The sequence below is a fragment of the Zingiber officinale genome, chromosome 7B (genome assembly GCF_018446385.1).
Source record: "Zingiber officinale cultivar Zhangliang chromosome 7B, Zo_v1.1, whole genome shotgun sequence".
In the NCBI taxonomy this organism is placed as follows: Eukaryota; Viridiplantae; Streptophyta; class Magnoliopsida; order Zingiberales; family Zingiberaceae; genus Zingiber; species Zingiber officinale.
In genome coordinates, this window is record NC_055999.1 from 115,206,704 (window position 1) to 115,223,631 (window position 16,928).

Below are 16,928 nucleotides of genomic sequence, written 5' to 3' on the forward strand. Positions count from 1 at the left end.
ACATGCTTCTCCTCCACAACCACAATCTTCTCCACAGATTTGTGGCTCTTCTTCTTCTTCTTCTTCAGCTTCTGTCTCTCCACAGGAGTTTCAGGAAGTGGAGAAACTTCCCAGTTGTCCAGCCTCACGCCATGCTCCTCGATCTCCATTTTCACTCGCTCGGCGATCTCCGACGCAGCGATGTTGTTCGGGTCCAAACTCAAAACAAGATCCACATCCTCGCTGGCCAAATCCAACCTGTCCAGAGCTTCGAAGCACTTGGCCCTCTTCACTAGGGCTTTGCTGTAATTAGGGCAGACCTCGAGGGCGAGATTGCACTCGTTGATCGCTTGGTGGTAGTCCTCGGGCTTCATCTGCATGTAGCAAGACGCCATGTTGCTGCGGAGGTTCGCGACATCGATGTGGTTCTTCGGGAGAAGCTTGATGGCATTCTCGTATTTGAAAAGGGCGTCCTCGTACTCCCGCTTCTGGAACAGCCGGTTGCCTTCTTCTTTATTGTTCTGCGCCATCTCCACGAACACCGTCGTGTCTTCATCGACGAAGGTAGCGCAGCGGTCCAACGACCGGATGTTCTTCGAGCTCGGAACCCTCAATCTAGCCGAAGCGCTCCTATTCCTAAGTCCTGGATTCTTCGTCTCCATTTCGCGAGCGTCTTCGATCCTTCCCCGATCTCAAAATTTAAGCTTTTCGCACTGGAATCATCAGAAGCAAAGATCTCATTGAAATCGACCACATTCACAAGCCAAAATCTCGCGTCCTACCTCCGGAAGTCGAAAAAGTTGACAACTTTTTGGGGTTAGAGGAGGTTGGTCTTCCCTCTCCTCCATGGGAAGGACGCCATTGCTCCACAGCATCGAGAGGAAATCGATGCTCGGAAGACCCAAAAATCTCCACCATCCCTAATTGGACGACAGGGAAGCGACGACGACGCCTGAAGTTCCGGGCGCGTGTTCTTGCATTGCTATCGCACGAATCTTCTATATTTGGAAAGATCACGCCGCTTTCTATAAACAGCTTCCTCTTTATCAACCATAAACCTCATTTTTAATTTCTACACCATTGAATTTTAAATTTTAAATTTTAAATTTAAATTTCTAAAGAAATATGGATGCCAATTTTTTTTTAAAAAAAATATAATGAAATAGTTATTTTGGAATGTTTTTCATGGTCTCGTAGGACAATTGTAGTTGTTGTTATAAATAATTTTAAGTAAAAATTAAAAGGGCACGTTTTTTTTTTAATTAAAATCATAAAAGGATGCCATTTATTATGAAAAAGACACTCTTTTTTATTGTCCAAAGGATGTCATTCTATTTTTTAAAAAATCTTTTTATTTTTACATTTCTATAAAAAAAAAAAATAGATCCGCTAAGAAGCCCCCTTATTTTTATATTTCTATAGTAGTTATGACTTATAGCACAAACTACTAAGATCATGCATGTATTACACGAGCTAGACCTTTTATATCAGGTGGGGATAAAATTTTAATATTTTTATAATTTTATATATCTCTAGGGATAATATGAACTTGTGCAGATAATTGACTCTCCTTATAAAATAATTAATTTAATTTTTTATATCAAATATTAAACTATAAAAATAAATATTACACTTATAAAAAATTTAATTTAATATTATATTTAATCTTAGCAAAAAAAAATAGATAAAAGTGTATTTTTTTTACGTCGCCAAGATAATATTATATTTAATGAGAAAAATTTTAAATAATATACCGCAGCTGAGTCTTGAACTATAGATCCCTGATTGATTAATGAGAAAAATTTCTAATAATACGTCGCAACATAGTCTTGAATTCTAAATCACTAATTGATTAATGAGAAAAGTTCTTAATAATACATAGCAGCTGAGTCTTGAACTCTAGATCCATGATGTGTCTCTAAAATTATTAATAAATCTTAAAATTATTTTCATGTAAAAATAAAAAAGAACATTAATATAATTTTATTTTGGACTTTATCAAAATTAATTAGTAAAAATATATATATTCGTAATAAAATAATAAAATATTGATAAAACTACTGTAATATGAACATTTTAACTTTGATTGATACTAGTCAACATTAGTGATATTGTCCGAGAGTCGAGGCGATAGATGCTGGGGACGTGGCGCCCCTGTTGACCGTAGGCGGACTTTCATCAGTGAAACCTGTAACCACAGCAACGTCAGTGCCGAGCCGGGGAGGGGTTCCCAGCGATAGCCCTCCGACACTCAAGTCGACCACCGGCGATGTAGAAGAAACAAGAAAGCAAAATGACAGGGTAACTGTAGCTACAGTAGAGATTATGCATACCTCCGTCGAACCTTGGGGTCTTTATATAGGACTCTCGGGGAGTGCGTGCACGCTTCTCGAGGCGTGCACGCTTCTCGAGGCGTGCACGCTCCTCAAAGCCTACGCTGAAGAGACGTGTGAGAAAAGTGTCCCTAACATCATACCTTAACGACCCGAGCATATTTCTGACAATACAGCGGAAGCTTCCGTTGTACGATCTTCTGCCTGACCGTATCGCCAAGCATTCAGTCTGTCGGCGACATAGGTTCCCAGAAGGATATCCTTGATCCTCCTTTTGTTTGTTACAGGCCGAGCGGAAGAGCCGCTCGGCCAGCTATCGATCATTCGGGCGATCTTGTCTTCGGGCCGAGCGGAATGGCCGCTCGGCCAACATCCCACTGTCCAGGCTCCGCTGCTATGCAGAACAGAGAAGTTGTGTCTGAATGTAGTCTGCTCGGTCGTCACTGTTTTACCGATGTGAGTCCGAACGGGTTGGCCGCTCGACACATACCTTGTCTATTTGAGCGTCGAAAGCTCGGTGCATGACCGAGCTGTGCTAACGTCTGTCTCATGTAGGCTCGGCAATTCTTCCTCCTGGTCGGGAAAGGGGGTCGCCCGATCAGACGATAATACTAGGGTGTTGACTAACTTGACTTTGACCTCCACCTTGACCGCCCTGCTGACCGGGCCCCTCCTCATCGTCGGATCACATGCCTCCCCCTCAAGTCTAGTCGAAGGAGGCTACAAGTCCGATTAACTAGATGAGCTAGTCTGGAGATCAGTTGGCTGTGTTAGGATGTATACTAAAAGCCTAGCTTTTTGTATGAACATTTATTTTGAAACGAGAATCACATTGGTCAAATGTCTGCATTTAGTAAAATGCAGTTGTCCATTTAATTTATATTGTAGATAACATGGTGTGTGATGTCACACAGAAGATCATGTTATCAGTTCCTTATAAATTATAAATAGTAGCTCACAACCAAGATGGATTGAGACAAACCATTAGAATGGTTGTAGTGTAATTTGATATTAGTTTATCTTGACTATAAAATTACACTAGTACACTATGTGTTTATTGAGCAGGACTATTTTGTTAAGATGTATACTAAATATAAGATATTTGAGCAAGATATAAATGTAAGATATTGATGTCTTCAATTTTATTTTGAAGAGGGACTATGTAAAGTGTGACAACTTTCTTAGCTTTAACCATTTAGTATGATTGTTGTCACATGAATTATTATTTTTTTTAATATGAATTGGATTTTTTTATTTGGTCTTTGTGGTTGATTTGGACAAATGAGAGAGGTTGGTAGTGGGAAAGAAACTTCAGTGTAGTTGTATGAAAAAGAAAACTGTTGTAGGATCGTTATGCTAGAGGAGGGGAGGGGAGGGGTGAATAGCGCTCGTGACTTTCACATTCGTTTAAAAACTTTTGAGAGATAAGAAGCAGAATAAAAACAAAAAGAAAAACAACCAATTGCTACCACTTTGATTTACTTGGTTCGGAGCATGTGACAACTCCTACTCTAAGACCCGCACGTGGGAGTGCTTTCGATGGACAATCTACTAGTAGTTCAAAGAAAGATTCCAAATATTATGTATAAGAACTACAATTATAAAAATGTAAACAAAACTATATTGACAACTTGTAAAGATTAGAAGTCGCGAGCCTTTGATTGTTGAAGTAGCGTTTAAGCATCATGGAAGCATTTCCTAAGCAGCGCGCAAGAGTGGAAGATGCTTGGAATATTGTCGCTGAGGTGCTAGTCAAATCCTCCTTTTATAGCTCACTCTGGGCATTTGGAACCTCCCTCAGGGCCCCCATAGTCTCGTCAAAACTTGATTTGACATAAGTTATCCATCTCCGGGCGCCCGGACCACCTCCGAGCACCCGGACCATGACATAGATCCGCCAATCATCGTACTCCATCTCGCCGTGCAGATTGATTTTTGACAGTTCAGGTGCTTGGCCAAGCACCCTGCCCGAGCGCCCGGGCGAAGCCTTCCCGGGTGCCCGACTCTGGCTGCCCGGACTCTGGGCGCTTTGACCAACTTTTTCCAACAACTTTCTTTTCTGTAATATAAAGTTAGTCCAGGTAAAATAATATAAATAAGGTATGATTTTGACAACATTTAGATTGTCCAGTCCTGACTTTGAGTTTCGATGAAATTATAGGTCGGGCCAACACCTACTGTTCCCTCTTCAGGGAACGCATCCTCACCTACTCCTTTCAGGAGAAATTACTTTTTACTAGATCGGTCCTCCACACCGTTTGGACTTTTGCTCAGCGTCCGAGACTTCAAGACTTCATGTTAAATGTCTGATCCAAAGCCCGTCCAATCTTCCACCTAATGTCCATGACCCCTAGGATTTTCACCTAGAGTCCTTGACTCTAGGATTTTACCTAAAGTCCTCGACCCATCAGGACTTTGCCTAGTTCTCTAGACCAGGACTTCATTGCCTAACCACAGCTAAAATGTTTCATCTGTGAACTAATCAATTTACCTTGAACCTTCCAATGTGAGACTAAAATCTCATTTATAATAGAGTTCCATGCCTCTTTTACCTCTTCTCCATTTACAAATCTCCAACAAAGGTATCTTTTGATAATTCCAATAAAAACAAGGACATCCTTTTAATTTTTGATCAATAATTTTACTTTGGTTGAGCCAAGTTGAGAAAGACATGAGTAATTTCTTTTTAACAAGTTGGTTAAAATCTCTCTTATAAGTGGGGACTGGGGAACTCTTAGTTGATTGTTGTTGCCTTTGAAGCCTAATGAAAGAAGGAATCATCTCATTTGTAAAACTTTCGAGTTAAGGGATGTGAGGGCTATCTAGTTTCTCAGTTGGGATAGAAATTTCTAGTTGGCATGATGATTTATTGTTTTAATTTTGTTGGCAAGTTGAGTTAGAGTACGTGTTTGTGTAATCATAGCCTAAATGGTTGAGTTCAATCAGGTGATTAATATTGGGGAGATTAACATATCAGAGAGATGTTGGTACGATCACACTCAAGTAGTTGAGATTGACCAAGTGATTTTGATGTTTGGTCAAAAAAAAAAAAATGAAATTAGATTAATAGGGTTTGTTAAATAGATCAAGATTAACTAAATGCTTACTAATAAAAAAGGTCATTAGGTGTTGGCATAGGAAAAATCTAACAAGTTTTGATAGTAAAAAAGTTCAACAAGTGTTTGCAAAGAAAAATCCTAACAAATGTTAACATATAAGAAGACCAACAAGTGTTGACAATTAGAAAGGTTCAAGAAGTTAAGATTTACTACTGAATGCTTGGCAATAGAAGATTAAGTATGTTAAGATTGATTAAATATTTAGTAAGTGAAAACTCTAACAAATTAAGGTTGATCAAATACTTGATAAGTGAAAGTTTTAATAAATCAAAATTGATCATATGTTTGACAAGTAAAAACCCTAATAGATTAAGGTTAATTAAATATTAGATAGAAATGCAAGACCTTGAAGTGAGGTCTATTTAACAAGATGATGAACTATTGGGAGTGACATTGACCTTTTACTAAAGGAAGTCTCGAAGGCGTGATCTCTTGATGAGAAAGTTTAGCTATTAGAAAACTTAAATCGTATGAATTCTAAGACATGAAGAATTTACATATAGGAAATACAAGAATAAAAAAATCTAGTTTCATAAATTAAACATGGCATATATCAAAATAACAAGAGCTGAAATTAGACAATAGAACCTGAATGCGGAAGAGTCATTATCTCCAACGTCGTCTTAGAATTTGGAATCCTTGCAAAAGAAAAAGAAGATCGGGGTTGACGATGCCGAAAGCTCTCTTATCAATGGAGAACAAGGAGTTTGTAGAGATTATCTTAATCCTCTGGGGATCAACACATTCCATTATCAGCTCATAGACAATAATAGATATAGATAATGAGTTATACATATATGAGATCTACATCTAATAATCCGATATCTAATAACGTTAAAGGTGTATTTGGTTGAAGTTATTATATATAACCTTAGTTATGTGATTACCAAGTAATCACATAACCAAGATTATGGGAAATAAAATATAATCAAATATTGTTTCGTTCAACCTAAGTAATGCAATAAAAATTTATTTATTTGAAAATTTTAATAAATGACCTAATTTAATATTTTATAGTATTAACCTCAGCTACAAAATTAATCATACATTTACGTTTTTTTTTTCTTTTATATTTTTTTGTTTTATATATATTTTTAAATTTTTTATGTGTTTTTATTTTTTTTAAATTTTTTATTTATTTTTATTGTATTATTATTATTATTTATTTTTATATATTTTTTATTTATTTTTACATTTTTATTTTTTTATTTTTTATGTTTTTAAAATTTTTAACATTTTTTTAATGTTTTTAATTTTTAATTTTTTACGTTTTTTATTATTTTTTTGCGTTTCTTTCTGTTTTTAATTTTTTAATTATTTTTTAAAGTTTTTTTCTAATTTTTATATTTTTTACGTTTTTTATATTTTTATTGTATTTTTTCTTTTTAAAATAGTTTTTATTTTATTTTTTATTTTCTTCTTTACATTTTCTTTTTTTTTTGTCATATTTTTCTCTTATCCGAGAATATTTTGGATAAAAAAATTTATTAACTTCGAAATCAAGAAAAACCTCATTTTTTCAAGATTTTCCGATTCCAGATTGCATATCCTTTTTGCTGACGTTTCGCGCATGAACCTTACTCGAGAATTATTGATTATCTAAACTAAACAAGATTTTTATTGATAATTTTTTATGAATAATCAATATTATTAAAGATAACCTCCAATCAAATACACCCTAAGTTATATCACTTAATAAATTTTGATATCATAAGTCTTTAAAAACATGTGAATCTATATTAAAGATATTAAATCCAACAATGAAAGTCTATAAAGACCTATATATACTTTGGATAGATTTTGTTAGATGGTTCAATCTTTATTTCTCCTCGAGCGATATTGCTTTTACTTTCCAGCTCCCGAGCAAATGACCTATTTTGTTCGCTAGAGGATAGGAGATGGTCGATGTTTTCCCTCTGCTGATGGTGGCGTTGTCGCTCGGGTGATCTTCTTGCACCCTCCCGCCGTCTGGCGGATTGATGCTTGTGTCGTTGGTCAGGAGAGGGCGATCAGCGATGATAGCCCCTTGGGGCTGGCCGAGCGATCGACGTCAGGCCACGACAGTCACGTGTGTTGTGTGACGTCGGCTGATGGAAGGAGCAAAACATAGACATCCATACCTTGCCTTTCGATGTCTTTGGTTGGTCGGAAGCCACATGCTGCATGGCATGCACCCTCGTTTCCTGGTGAGGTCCGCCTTCGGCTCTTGGCCCTTTCGACGGTTGGTGGCTGCTCGGCAGTCACAGTTCGGTCGGCACCGAGGGTTTAGCTGGTGCCTCCTTTCCTATCGCTTAGGCCTCCTCCACATTTATATACTCATTAGCCTTCTTGAGCATATGATCGTAGTCACGGGGTGACTTTCTGATAAGCGATCCGAAGAAATTCCCCTCAATGAGCCCCTATGTAAAGGCATTCATCATGGTCTCGGATGAGACCGAGGGGATATCCATAGCTATCTGATTGAAGTGTTGGATGTACACTCGGAGGGTTTCTCTCGGTCCTTGCTTCAAGGAAAACAAACTGACGCTCATCTTCTGGAAGCACCTGCTGCTGGCGAAATGGTATAAGAAGGTCATTCGGAAATCCTTGAAGTTTCGTATCGATCCGTCCGACAATCTCCTGAACCAGCGTTGTGCCGATCTGGAGAGTGTGGTGAGGAAGCCCCGGTACTTCACCCCATCCGTGTACTGGTGAAGTGTAGCCGCATTGTTGAACTTGCCCAAATGATCATCCGGGTCTGTCGATCCATTGTACTCTCCGATCGCTAGGGGAGCGCAGTGTCTCAGCAATGGATCATGCAATATTGCTTCGGAGAACTGGCGGTTGGTCCATTCAGGAGACGTGTCACCTTGAGGCGCCTTGCCTCTCCGTACGTCCCAAACGGGCGCTTCATCTGAAGAGGACCCCCGTTTTTTATTTGCCTGAGCGATCTCCGAGGGTGTTTGGAACAGAGCCCCGTGGAATAGTATCGGGGCGGGCGGTGCCTCCCCATGGGTGCTAGTCGGTCCTTTGTTTTGTCCCCAGATGGAGAGCTATTCCGATCAGTCTTCATGAGCCGCTCGGCCCCCGGATGCCGATGTTGCTTGTTGTGTCAGTCGATCGACTAGCATCTTTTGCTGTTGTTGCTCGACTATCTTCTAAGCTCGGGCCTGTACAAGCATGTCGAGCTCCTCTTGGGTGAGCGTCACGATGTGAAGTCGTCCAGCGTCTTCCATTTCTCGGCTCAGATGCAAGTAAACTTCCCACAGACTGCGCCAAATTTGATCCTGTCCGAGAGTCAATGCGATGGGTGCTGGGGACGTGGCACTCCTGTTGACCGTGCGTGGACTCCGCACTAGAGGAACCTGCAACCACAGTAGCGTCAGTGCCGAGCCAGGGAGGGGTTCTCCGACGATGGCCCTCCGACGCTCAAGTTAATCTCCGGTGATGTGTAAGCAAGGAAGCGGAGTAATCGAGTAACAGTGTGGCTATAGTAAAAATTATGCATACCTCCGTTGAAACTTGGTACTCCTTATATAGGGTTGCCGGGAGCGCGCGTGCATGCTCTTCGAAGCGTGCACGCTTCTCAAAGCTTTCCCTGAGAAGACCTGTCAGGAAAGCGTCTTTGACACCATACCTTAATGACCCGAGCATATCTCTGGCATGACAGTGAAAGCTTCTGTCGTGCGATCCTCTGCCTGGCCATGCCGCCAACCATGCCGTCTGTCGATGGCACGAGTTCCCACAAGGATATCGGCTGATTCTCCTTTTGTCTGTTAGTGGGCCGAGCGGGATGACTGCTCAGCCAGCCCTCAGTCGTCCGAGTGGTCTAGCCCTTGGGCCGAGTGGAGTGGCTGCTCGGCCAACATTCCACTGTTCGAGCTCCGTTGTTGTGTCGAGCTATATCTGAGTGTGACTGCTCGGCTGCGATCCCGTTCCGAGGTTCGATGTAAGTCCGAGCGAACTGGCCGCTCGACGTATGCCTCGTCGGCACATAGTTTTCTGAGTGTCGGGAGCTCGGTATGCGACCGAGCTGTGATAACATCGGGTTGATATCGGCCTAACTATCCTTCACCTCGGTCGGGCAAGTGGATTGTCCGACCGGCCAGCGATATAGGGGCATTGACTACCTAGATTTTGACTTCTACCATGACAATGACCCTCTAAGGGGTGAGCCCTTATCACCGGATCAAATATATTGTTAGACAAAACTTACAAGATCACAAAAACAATTGATGGGATTGAAGTAGAACACGTGGTTGCTAGCATAACTTGAAAAGTAATGGCAACTAATGGAGTCCGTATCCTTTGATTCATAATATTTGATCTCTTTCATAATTTACATGTTGAATTACAATTAAAATTTGGTCAAAATTAGTTACGATCTCTTTGAGTTCATCTTCCCATCTAAATTATAGTTTGGATCGAGTCAGACGATTGGATGCTGCCAATGGTGGACGAACTATATGATACCGAACAAGATGCAACTCCCCACCACCAAAGGCCTCTGACTGTCTGACTCCATCTAAAATTATAATTTAGATGGGAAGATAAATCCAGAGGAGATCTAGTCAATTTTAATTAAATTTTAATCGTATTCCAACATGTAAATTATAAAAAGAATCACAGATTATAGATCAGAGAATCTGAATTCTAATTAATGGAGGCCAATGAAATGCGAAGAAAGCAAGTGAACTATGACGAAGAAGTTTCGTACTTGTAGTGCTTTCTTTATCGTATTCTTATTGTTTCACCTTCCGAGAAGGAGAAGTGACAAAAGAATTGAAAGGATGATCACCTCATATCATTATTTTTCAACCTTGACAATTTGTTAGAAATATTGAGAAATATTCTAAAATTTTAAAATATAAGTGAGACTTATTTATTGAGAGACATGAATGAATGATCTTAAGCTACCACCAGAGCTAATTTCTATCAAGTGTTGTTGAGTCATCGATTGCCGACTCCGAGTAGCGAGAGCTGACTTACTGTCCGAGTCGGGATGAAACCGTAGTGTCGCCCGAGTTGATGACTGAGTGCAACCGAGTGCTCTCAAGAGGACAATAAGTCTCTCGAGTGGATACTGAGTCGAGACACAAGTCGCATGAATCGTCGAGTCGGGAAATGAAGGTGTCAAGTCGAGAAAGATTCTTGATTGCTCGAAAATTAAGATGCTGAGACTTGTGTTAAATGTAATTTTCTTGAGATAGATTCATCTTACACGTTGTTTTGAGATTTTCTCGGACCGTTTATTTCCCAAAATAAAATGATAAATCATGATCTCTACCAAGCACCACTGGTGGATCTACTTGGTGAATCACAGTAAACTGAATATCTATTATAATGCTCTCACAACTACTCTTTTAGCTATAGATGTTTATATGTGTCCAAAATATATTTTTATTTGCCATAAATATTGTCGTAAGCTATTTTATTCTGCATCATTTTCTATTCTGAATCAATTTAAGTTGTGTAAATGCCATATTTAATTTTGGCCAGGCCATGTGAATTATGTTTGAGGTCTTAGAAAAAAAAGACTTTTAATATTTTTTTTTAAAAAAATAAATATTCAGCCTCATCCTTTTTCATCCGCGTTTGGAATCCGCATCAACGGGTTTAAAAAAATAAAAAGCATTAATTTTTAAAATATATTTTACATAAAATTAAATTTTATAATTTTTTGAAATGTAAAATTACTAATTACATTTATTATATTAAGCTTTGATAATAATTTTTTTAATTGATAAAATGATTAAATTATTTTATCTTTCTTGTATCTTATTGAATGTAAATAAAATCTATTAATTTTAATTTTGTAAAATTTCTTTGAAGATATTCGACCTATTGTTCAGTAGTGTTTTATAAGTTATTTATGCATTGAAAAAAAAAATTTTTTTTATAAAATTTAATATATCAAATATTATTTTTAATTCTTAATTTATTATTTATTTTAAAATTTTTAATTTTAAAAATAAATATGAAATATCAGATAACCTATCATGTTTTAAAAAATATTTTCCTTTTAAAAAATTACCATCAAACAATTTTTATTTTTCCAATTCATAAAAAAATTAAAATTATCTTTATATATTTTAAATTGTTTAAACCTACTTGGTTTAAGAAATTACATCATCAATAATATAATTAAAATAATTAATTAAAAAAAAAATCAAGTGAAAGTTTCATCAGATTTCATTCTCATCAAATTATTTTTGCAATTGAAATGTCATATTTTTATATTATAAAATTTTATTAACAGTAAAAAATAATTAAAAAATCTATCACAAATAAAATTAAAATAATTAAAAATTAAAAAGCACATGTAATATATATATATATATATATATATATATATATATATATATATAATATTAAAATATTAAAAATCATAAGCCTTAAGCTATTATGATGTAACTTTATCAAAGCTGTTTGAGGTAAAGTATAAAATAATATTTAAATATTAAATTATAAATAGACTATTATTTTGGTAATGTTTTTTTTTATATATAAAAAGACGATATGGATAATAATTAGGATGCCCCCGTATTAATGTTTTTCTTCCAATTATATAAATATAAAGTAATATCTTCATTAAATTATAAATAATTTTTTTTATGGTGTGATTAGTTCAATCCTAACCTAACTGAACAATAGCCATCGGCTTGGCGGATTTTCTGCCACGTAAGCGCGGTAATTTCGCAACCGCCGTCGCAGATAATTGGATAAAACTCGATCAGTGCAAGGCCACAACTTACAACCCTGTCGTTGCGCTACACGTTGTCACGTTTGGTTACTTTGGCTCAAATTTTAATTTCCACGCGTGTTTCATTTTACATCTTTACAAGAGACATTGTATAGGATCCGTCTCAAAATTACCTTTCCCCCCACACTCTATATATATTTACATAGTTTCGCCTTTCTTCGAGCGATTGAAGAGTAGGGTTCCTTTTGCTTCCGATCGGTCGGTTTTGACTCTACTTTCCCTTCAATCTGGTCTTGGAGGCGTTCCAATGGAGAGGATTCGAAGAGCTGCTCATGCGGGATCCTGGTATACCGACAACGGTGAGCCCGTAACCTCCCTAGTTTTTCTTCTTTTGATGTCGATCGGCGTTTTGCTTGAGAAGTTTTCGTTTCGAGAAAATTTTGGGTTTTCTTAGATTTTTTTTTTAATAGAAATTGATCGATTTGAGGGTGGACAATTTGCGTTTTAAGAGGAGTGAAGGATTATGAGGTTCTGGAGTTGCCGACACTTGCTAGGATTGAGACGGAGTGGGTAGCATAACGTGATTAGATTAGGAAGTGACCAGAAATTCTCAGTGAACGCAAGGCTAGAAATTTCCAAAATTTGCCTCCGTTGTCCTTACTTTGATTGCCAGAAAAAAGTTGGGAGTTTGAACCTTTAATTCACGTTCAACCGACATAAATCAAATATCTGAATCGGGAATGTGCTTTGTGATTGGGATTGAGATTCCCAATGTTAATAATAATCTCCAATGTTACAAATTTAATAATTATCCGTTGTTCTATATCTAGGAGAAGGTGCATTAGGTGATCTGTTCCAGTTCCCTCTGGAACTTTGTTCTAGTTTCTGAAATTTGTATTTTTTTTTTTTTGGTCCATTGTTTCTGGATAGAGGACATTTATGTGCTTTTTAAAGTTGTAATTGAGCATGATATATGATCATCTAACATATGTTTGATTTTCTTATCAGCTAAGAAACTAGATGAGGATCTTGAACGATGGCTCCTGGCAACTCGTCTGACTAAATGTCCTGATGTTAGAGGTGTAATTGCCCCGTAAGTCATCATATTTTATGGTGACAGTGATGATATGATTGTTACTATAATTGGATGAAAAATAAATATACATATTATTGTTGCAGGCATGCTGGTTACTCATATTCAGGTCGCTGTGCTGCTTTTGCATTTGCTAACATTGACCCTAAAAGCATGTAAGCTTGCTTCATTTTTACCAAATTTATGATAATCGTTAATTACATAAAAGTTTGTGTCCAGTCTCTGAGAAATTAGAGCTCAGTCTTCTACCATTTTGTTTTACCTTGAGGCCACTCATTCCAATAGAGTTCATACTTGAAGCCACCTTCTATATATGCCTTTCCTTGACTTAAAAAAGTGTTCACGTTGCTATTCCATATTATACCTTCCTGAGAATGTGAGGTTATCTAACTCGATATATTGGAAAATAATTTAGAGTAGGTTGTTTTTATTGCCTTTTTGTATACATGTCTGTGAACTGTTCATTCTTGGAGAGCTGAATGCTCACTATTCTACCATTTTGCATTGCTTTAATGCCACTTGATCTGGTAGAGCTCAAGATGCTAGAAGGCGTCTTCTACATTTGCCTTTTTTCCTTAACTTGATGGTCATAATATTATCTTTTTTTTTTTTTTTGACTTAGTGGGAAATAATTTCTAATATAGGGGGCAATAAAAAATCTTCCTATGAAATAAATAATGTGGATGTGATGCAGATTGAAAATTGGGGATCCATTAGCAATTTCCTTAAAAAGTTTAGAGTTTAAAAGTTCTATATGTTCTTTAATTTCTAACATCTATTAAAAAGTTGTTGGAAATTAATATGAATAGGGTGGGGGATGGAGCTATCATAGACATTATCGTGTCATCTATATTTATTGGTAAAAGTTTTTCATGTCAAAAGTGAGTGGCAAGAAGCAAATTGTAGTTTCTTCGACAAAATCTAAAATGCCAGTAAAAATATAATATGAATAACACGATTCTTGTAGTTTTGATCTGCAAAAATATTCTAAAATGTTTATGTAAGTCAAAGAAAATAAGTGGCACAGGCTGAATGTAGCCTTAGTTAAACTCACACACCATTTTGTTGTTGTTTATGATCTTTAAAATTTTCCAAAGCATCATGTCTCTTTTGATCACCTACAAAATTATTGCATCATGTCTCTCTGTTTTCTTTTTATTTTGCACATATAAATGCAACTAGACTTAAAATAAATAGCAATATTGGCTGAAGGATTTGTTTTAGTCAATACTGCCATTAGAGATCTATGCTACTTTTCACTTTCTTATATTCAACTTTCTGTCACAATTTTCTAGCTTATCATTTCTCTAATACGTGGGATAATTATTTTCAGTGAACGAGTGTTTCTACTTGGTCCATCTCATCATTATTATACCCCAAAATGTGCCCTTACAAAAGCCACTATTTATAGCACACCCTTGGGCGACTTGCAGGTTGATTCTCAAGGTAATACATTCAAAATGCATAAAAATTATATTTGTGATAACTAGATTTTCTTTTCCATCCCATGACTTCTTCACACGCTTCCTTTGATATTGAATTTCTAGGATACTTTCATTAGGTAGTCTTTATTTGTTGCCTAAGGGAACAGGGTTTCATATCCGATCCTCATATGTCTTCTTTGTACAGTAAATGATGAGCTCAAGGCCACAGGAAAGTTTGAACTTATGGATCTTGATGTAGATGAAGCAGAACATAGCATGGAAATGCATTTGCCTTATATTGCTAAAGTGTTCCATGGGTAATTAATTATACTAATTTGAGATCGTCCAGATTTCAACTGTTCTGAGGGTGCTTATTTCACTTTTCCCCCCCTTTTACAGTTATCCTGTGAAAGTTGTCCCCATTCTGGTTGGTGCTCTTAACTCAGAAAATGAAGCCATGTACGGACAACTGCTTGCTAAGTATGTGGACGATCCCAAGAATTTCTTCTCCGTATCATCTGATTTTTGCCATTGGGGCTCTAGGTATGCCAATCGTTCTTTGTTTTTGTTTTTTGTTTTTAATTCATGGGTACATCTGACAGTTAGCTATTAATCTAGTTTAACATTCTACTAAGATTGCATTTGGTAGAGCTTTGATTTTATATATATATATATATATATATATTCAACTTTGGAGAAGAGTTCCCAGAATATAAATCTTAAGTAAAGAGGAAATGCAGATTTTAAAATATGTTTAAAAGATCATTGCAAAAATATATCTACTTAGAATATTGCAAAAGATCCAAGAAAAATGCGAAAATAATGTAAATAATGTGATTTGTAAAACTAAAATATATATTAAAAATTGAAAGTCAATATTGATCTGTAGATATCAAAAGTTGCTGGTAACCAGCTTTAGCTCTTTAGTGTTCAGTTTAATAGAAGTGTGTTGACAATGCTGCCTGTCTGTGTATTCATATTTATATATGACACTCAAATTTGTTCATATAACCATGCAAAACAAACCAATATTAGACTGAAGTATTTGTTAAAATAAATTATTTCTAACAAATCAAATTAGATATTTTATCAAATCATAATTTTTATGATACTTTTCATTCCCATGACACTTTTCTGAATTGTAAGGGTCCTTTTTTCCCCAGTCTAATTGCTATTTTGTGGTGGTTTTTTTTTTTCATCCTAGGCTGTCTAGTAAACTAAACCTGCAATTCATTTGTTCTGAAACTGGCACATAACAAAATGTTCATCAACAAACTAAGATATTCATGTATACAATGATGGTTTGGCGTCTTTCAAGATTACTCATTTTACTGCTCATGCCTAACAGGTTCAGCTACACATACTGTGATAAGAAGCATGGCCCTATTTATAAATCCATCGAGGCCTTGGACCACATGGGCATGGACATCATCGAGACTGGAGATGCTAATGCATTCAAACGATATCTGAAGGAGTACGGCAACACAATCTGTGGACGCCATCCGATAAGCATCTTCCTCCACGTACTGCAGCTGCCTTATCTCCTTCACTAATTCTTTGATTTGGTTTATCGTAGTCTTAACATCCTCTTCTTCTTCCAGATGTTGAAGAGCTGCTCGGCCAAGATCAAAATTGGTTTCCTGCAATACGAGCAATCGAGCCAGTGCAAGAGCTCACGGGACAGCAGCGTAAGCTACGCCTCCGCAGCTGCTAAATTAGACGACTGACGTATCTTCACCGACCATTTAAATGATGTTAATCTAATTCACGATACATTGATGAAGAAAGGTTCGGGTATTGCTACCGCACTGGAAGCTTAAGTTTATCGAAGCAGTATGTCCCTTTCTACGCTGTGTAATTGGAGACAATGTATATTCAGTGTGCATGTTGCTTCACTTGGGGTGTGAGTTATCTTAACAAAAACATATATCAATGCAAATCAAGCTTTCATTCTTAAATCTACTCTGATTGATCCAAAGTTGCTTTTGATTCTCAAACAGTACCAACTAGGTAGGGATTGAATGGGATGGTTCTGATTGAATTATGGATTTAAATCTCGTGTTGCGCTAGTTCGTATGGGTATAATTTCATTCTTACTGGCAACGATGCCATAACAGTACTGTAACCATGCGGCCATCGTGATCCCATAATGATCTTCCGCGAGGGCGCACAGTGTGCCGTGATCTAGTGGTGGAGTTGTAAAGGGTGTCCGTCCCATAATGATCTTCCGCGAGGGCGCATTGTGTACCGTGATCTAGTGGCGGTATTGCAAAGAGTGTCGTACTCTGCTATAGCCCT

The 16,928-nt window shown here is 37.1% G+C and overlaps 1 protein-coding gene across 1 annotated transcript; it reads left to right on the top strand.

The window, feature by feature from the left end:
- Positions 1 to 12,316: 12,316 nt before the first annotated feature.
- Positions 12,317 to 16,588, top strand: LOC122007041 (protein MEMO1-like). Its single transcript, XM_042562801.1, has 8 exons — positions 12,317 to 12,472; positions 13,122 to 13,206; positions 13,293 to 13,361; positions 14,540 to 14,652; positions 14,836 to 14,947; positions 15,030 to 15,173; positions 15,979 to 16,153; positions 16,232 to 16,588. The coding sequence occupies exons 1-8, from the start codon at positions 12,421 to 12,423 to the stop codon at positions 16,355 to 16,357; spliced, it is 876 nt and encodes a 291-aa protein (XP_042418735.1). The 5' UTR covers positions 12,317 to 12,420; the 3' UTR covers positions 16,358 to 16,588.
- The last annotated feature ends 340 nt before the right edge of the window (positions 16,589 to 16,928 follow it).

Bases quoted from the DNA above. Each gene is read 5' to 3' on its own strand.
- LOC122007041 (XM_042562801.1), top strand. From the start codon at position 12,421: ATGGAGAGGATTCGAAGAGCTGCTCATGCGGGATCCTGGTATACCGAC. The intron at 13,207-13,292 runs GTAAGTCATCAT...TTATTGTTGCAG, and splicing joins GTTAGAGGTGTAATTGCCCC to GCATGCTGGTTACTCATATT. The intron at 14,653-14,835 runs GTAATACATTCA...TTCTTTGTACAG, and splicing joins CTTGCAGGTTGATTCTCAAG to TAAATGATGAGCTCAAGGCC.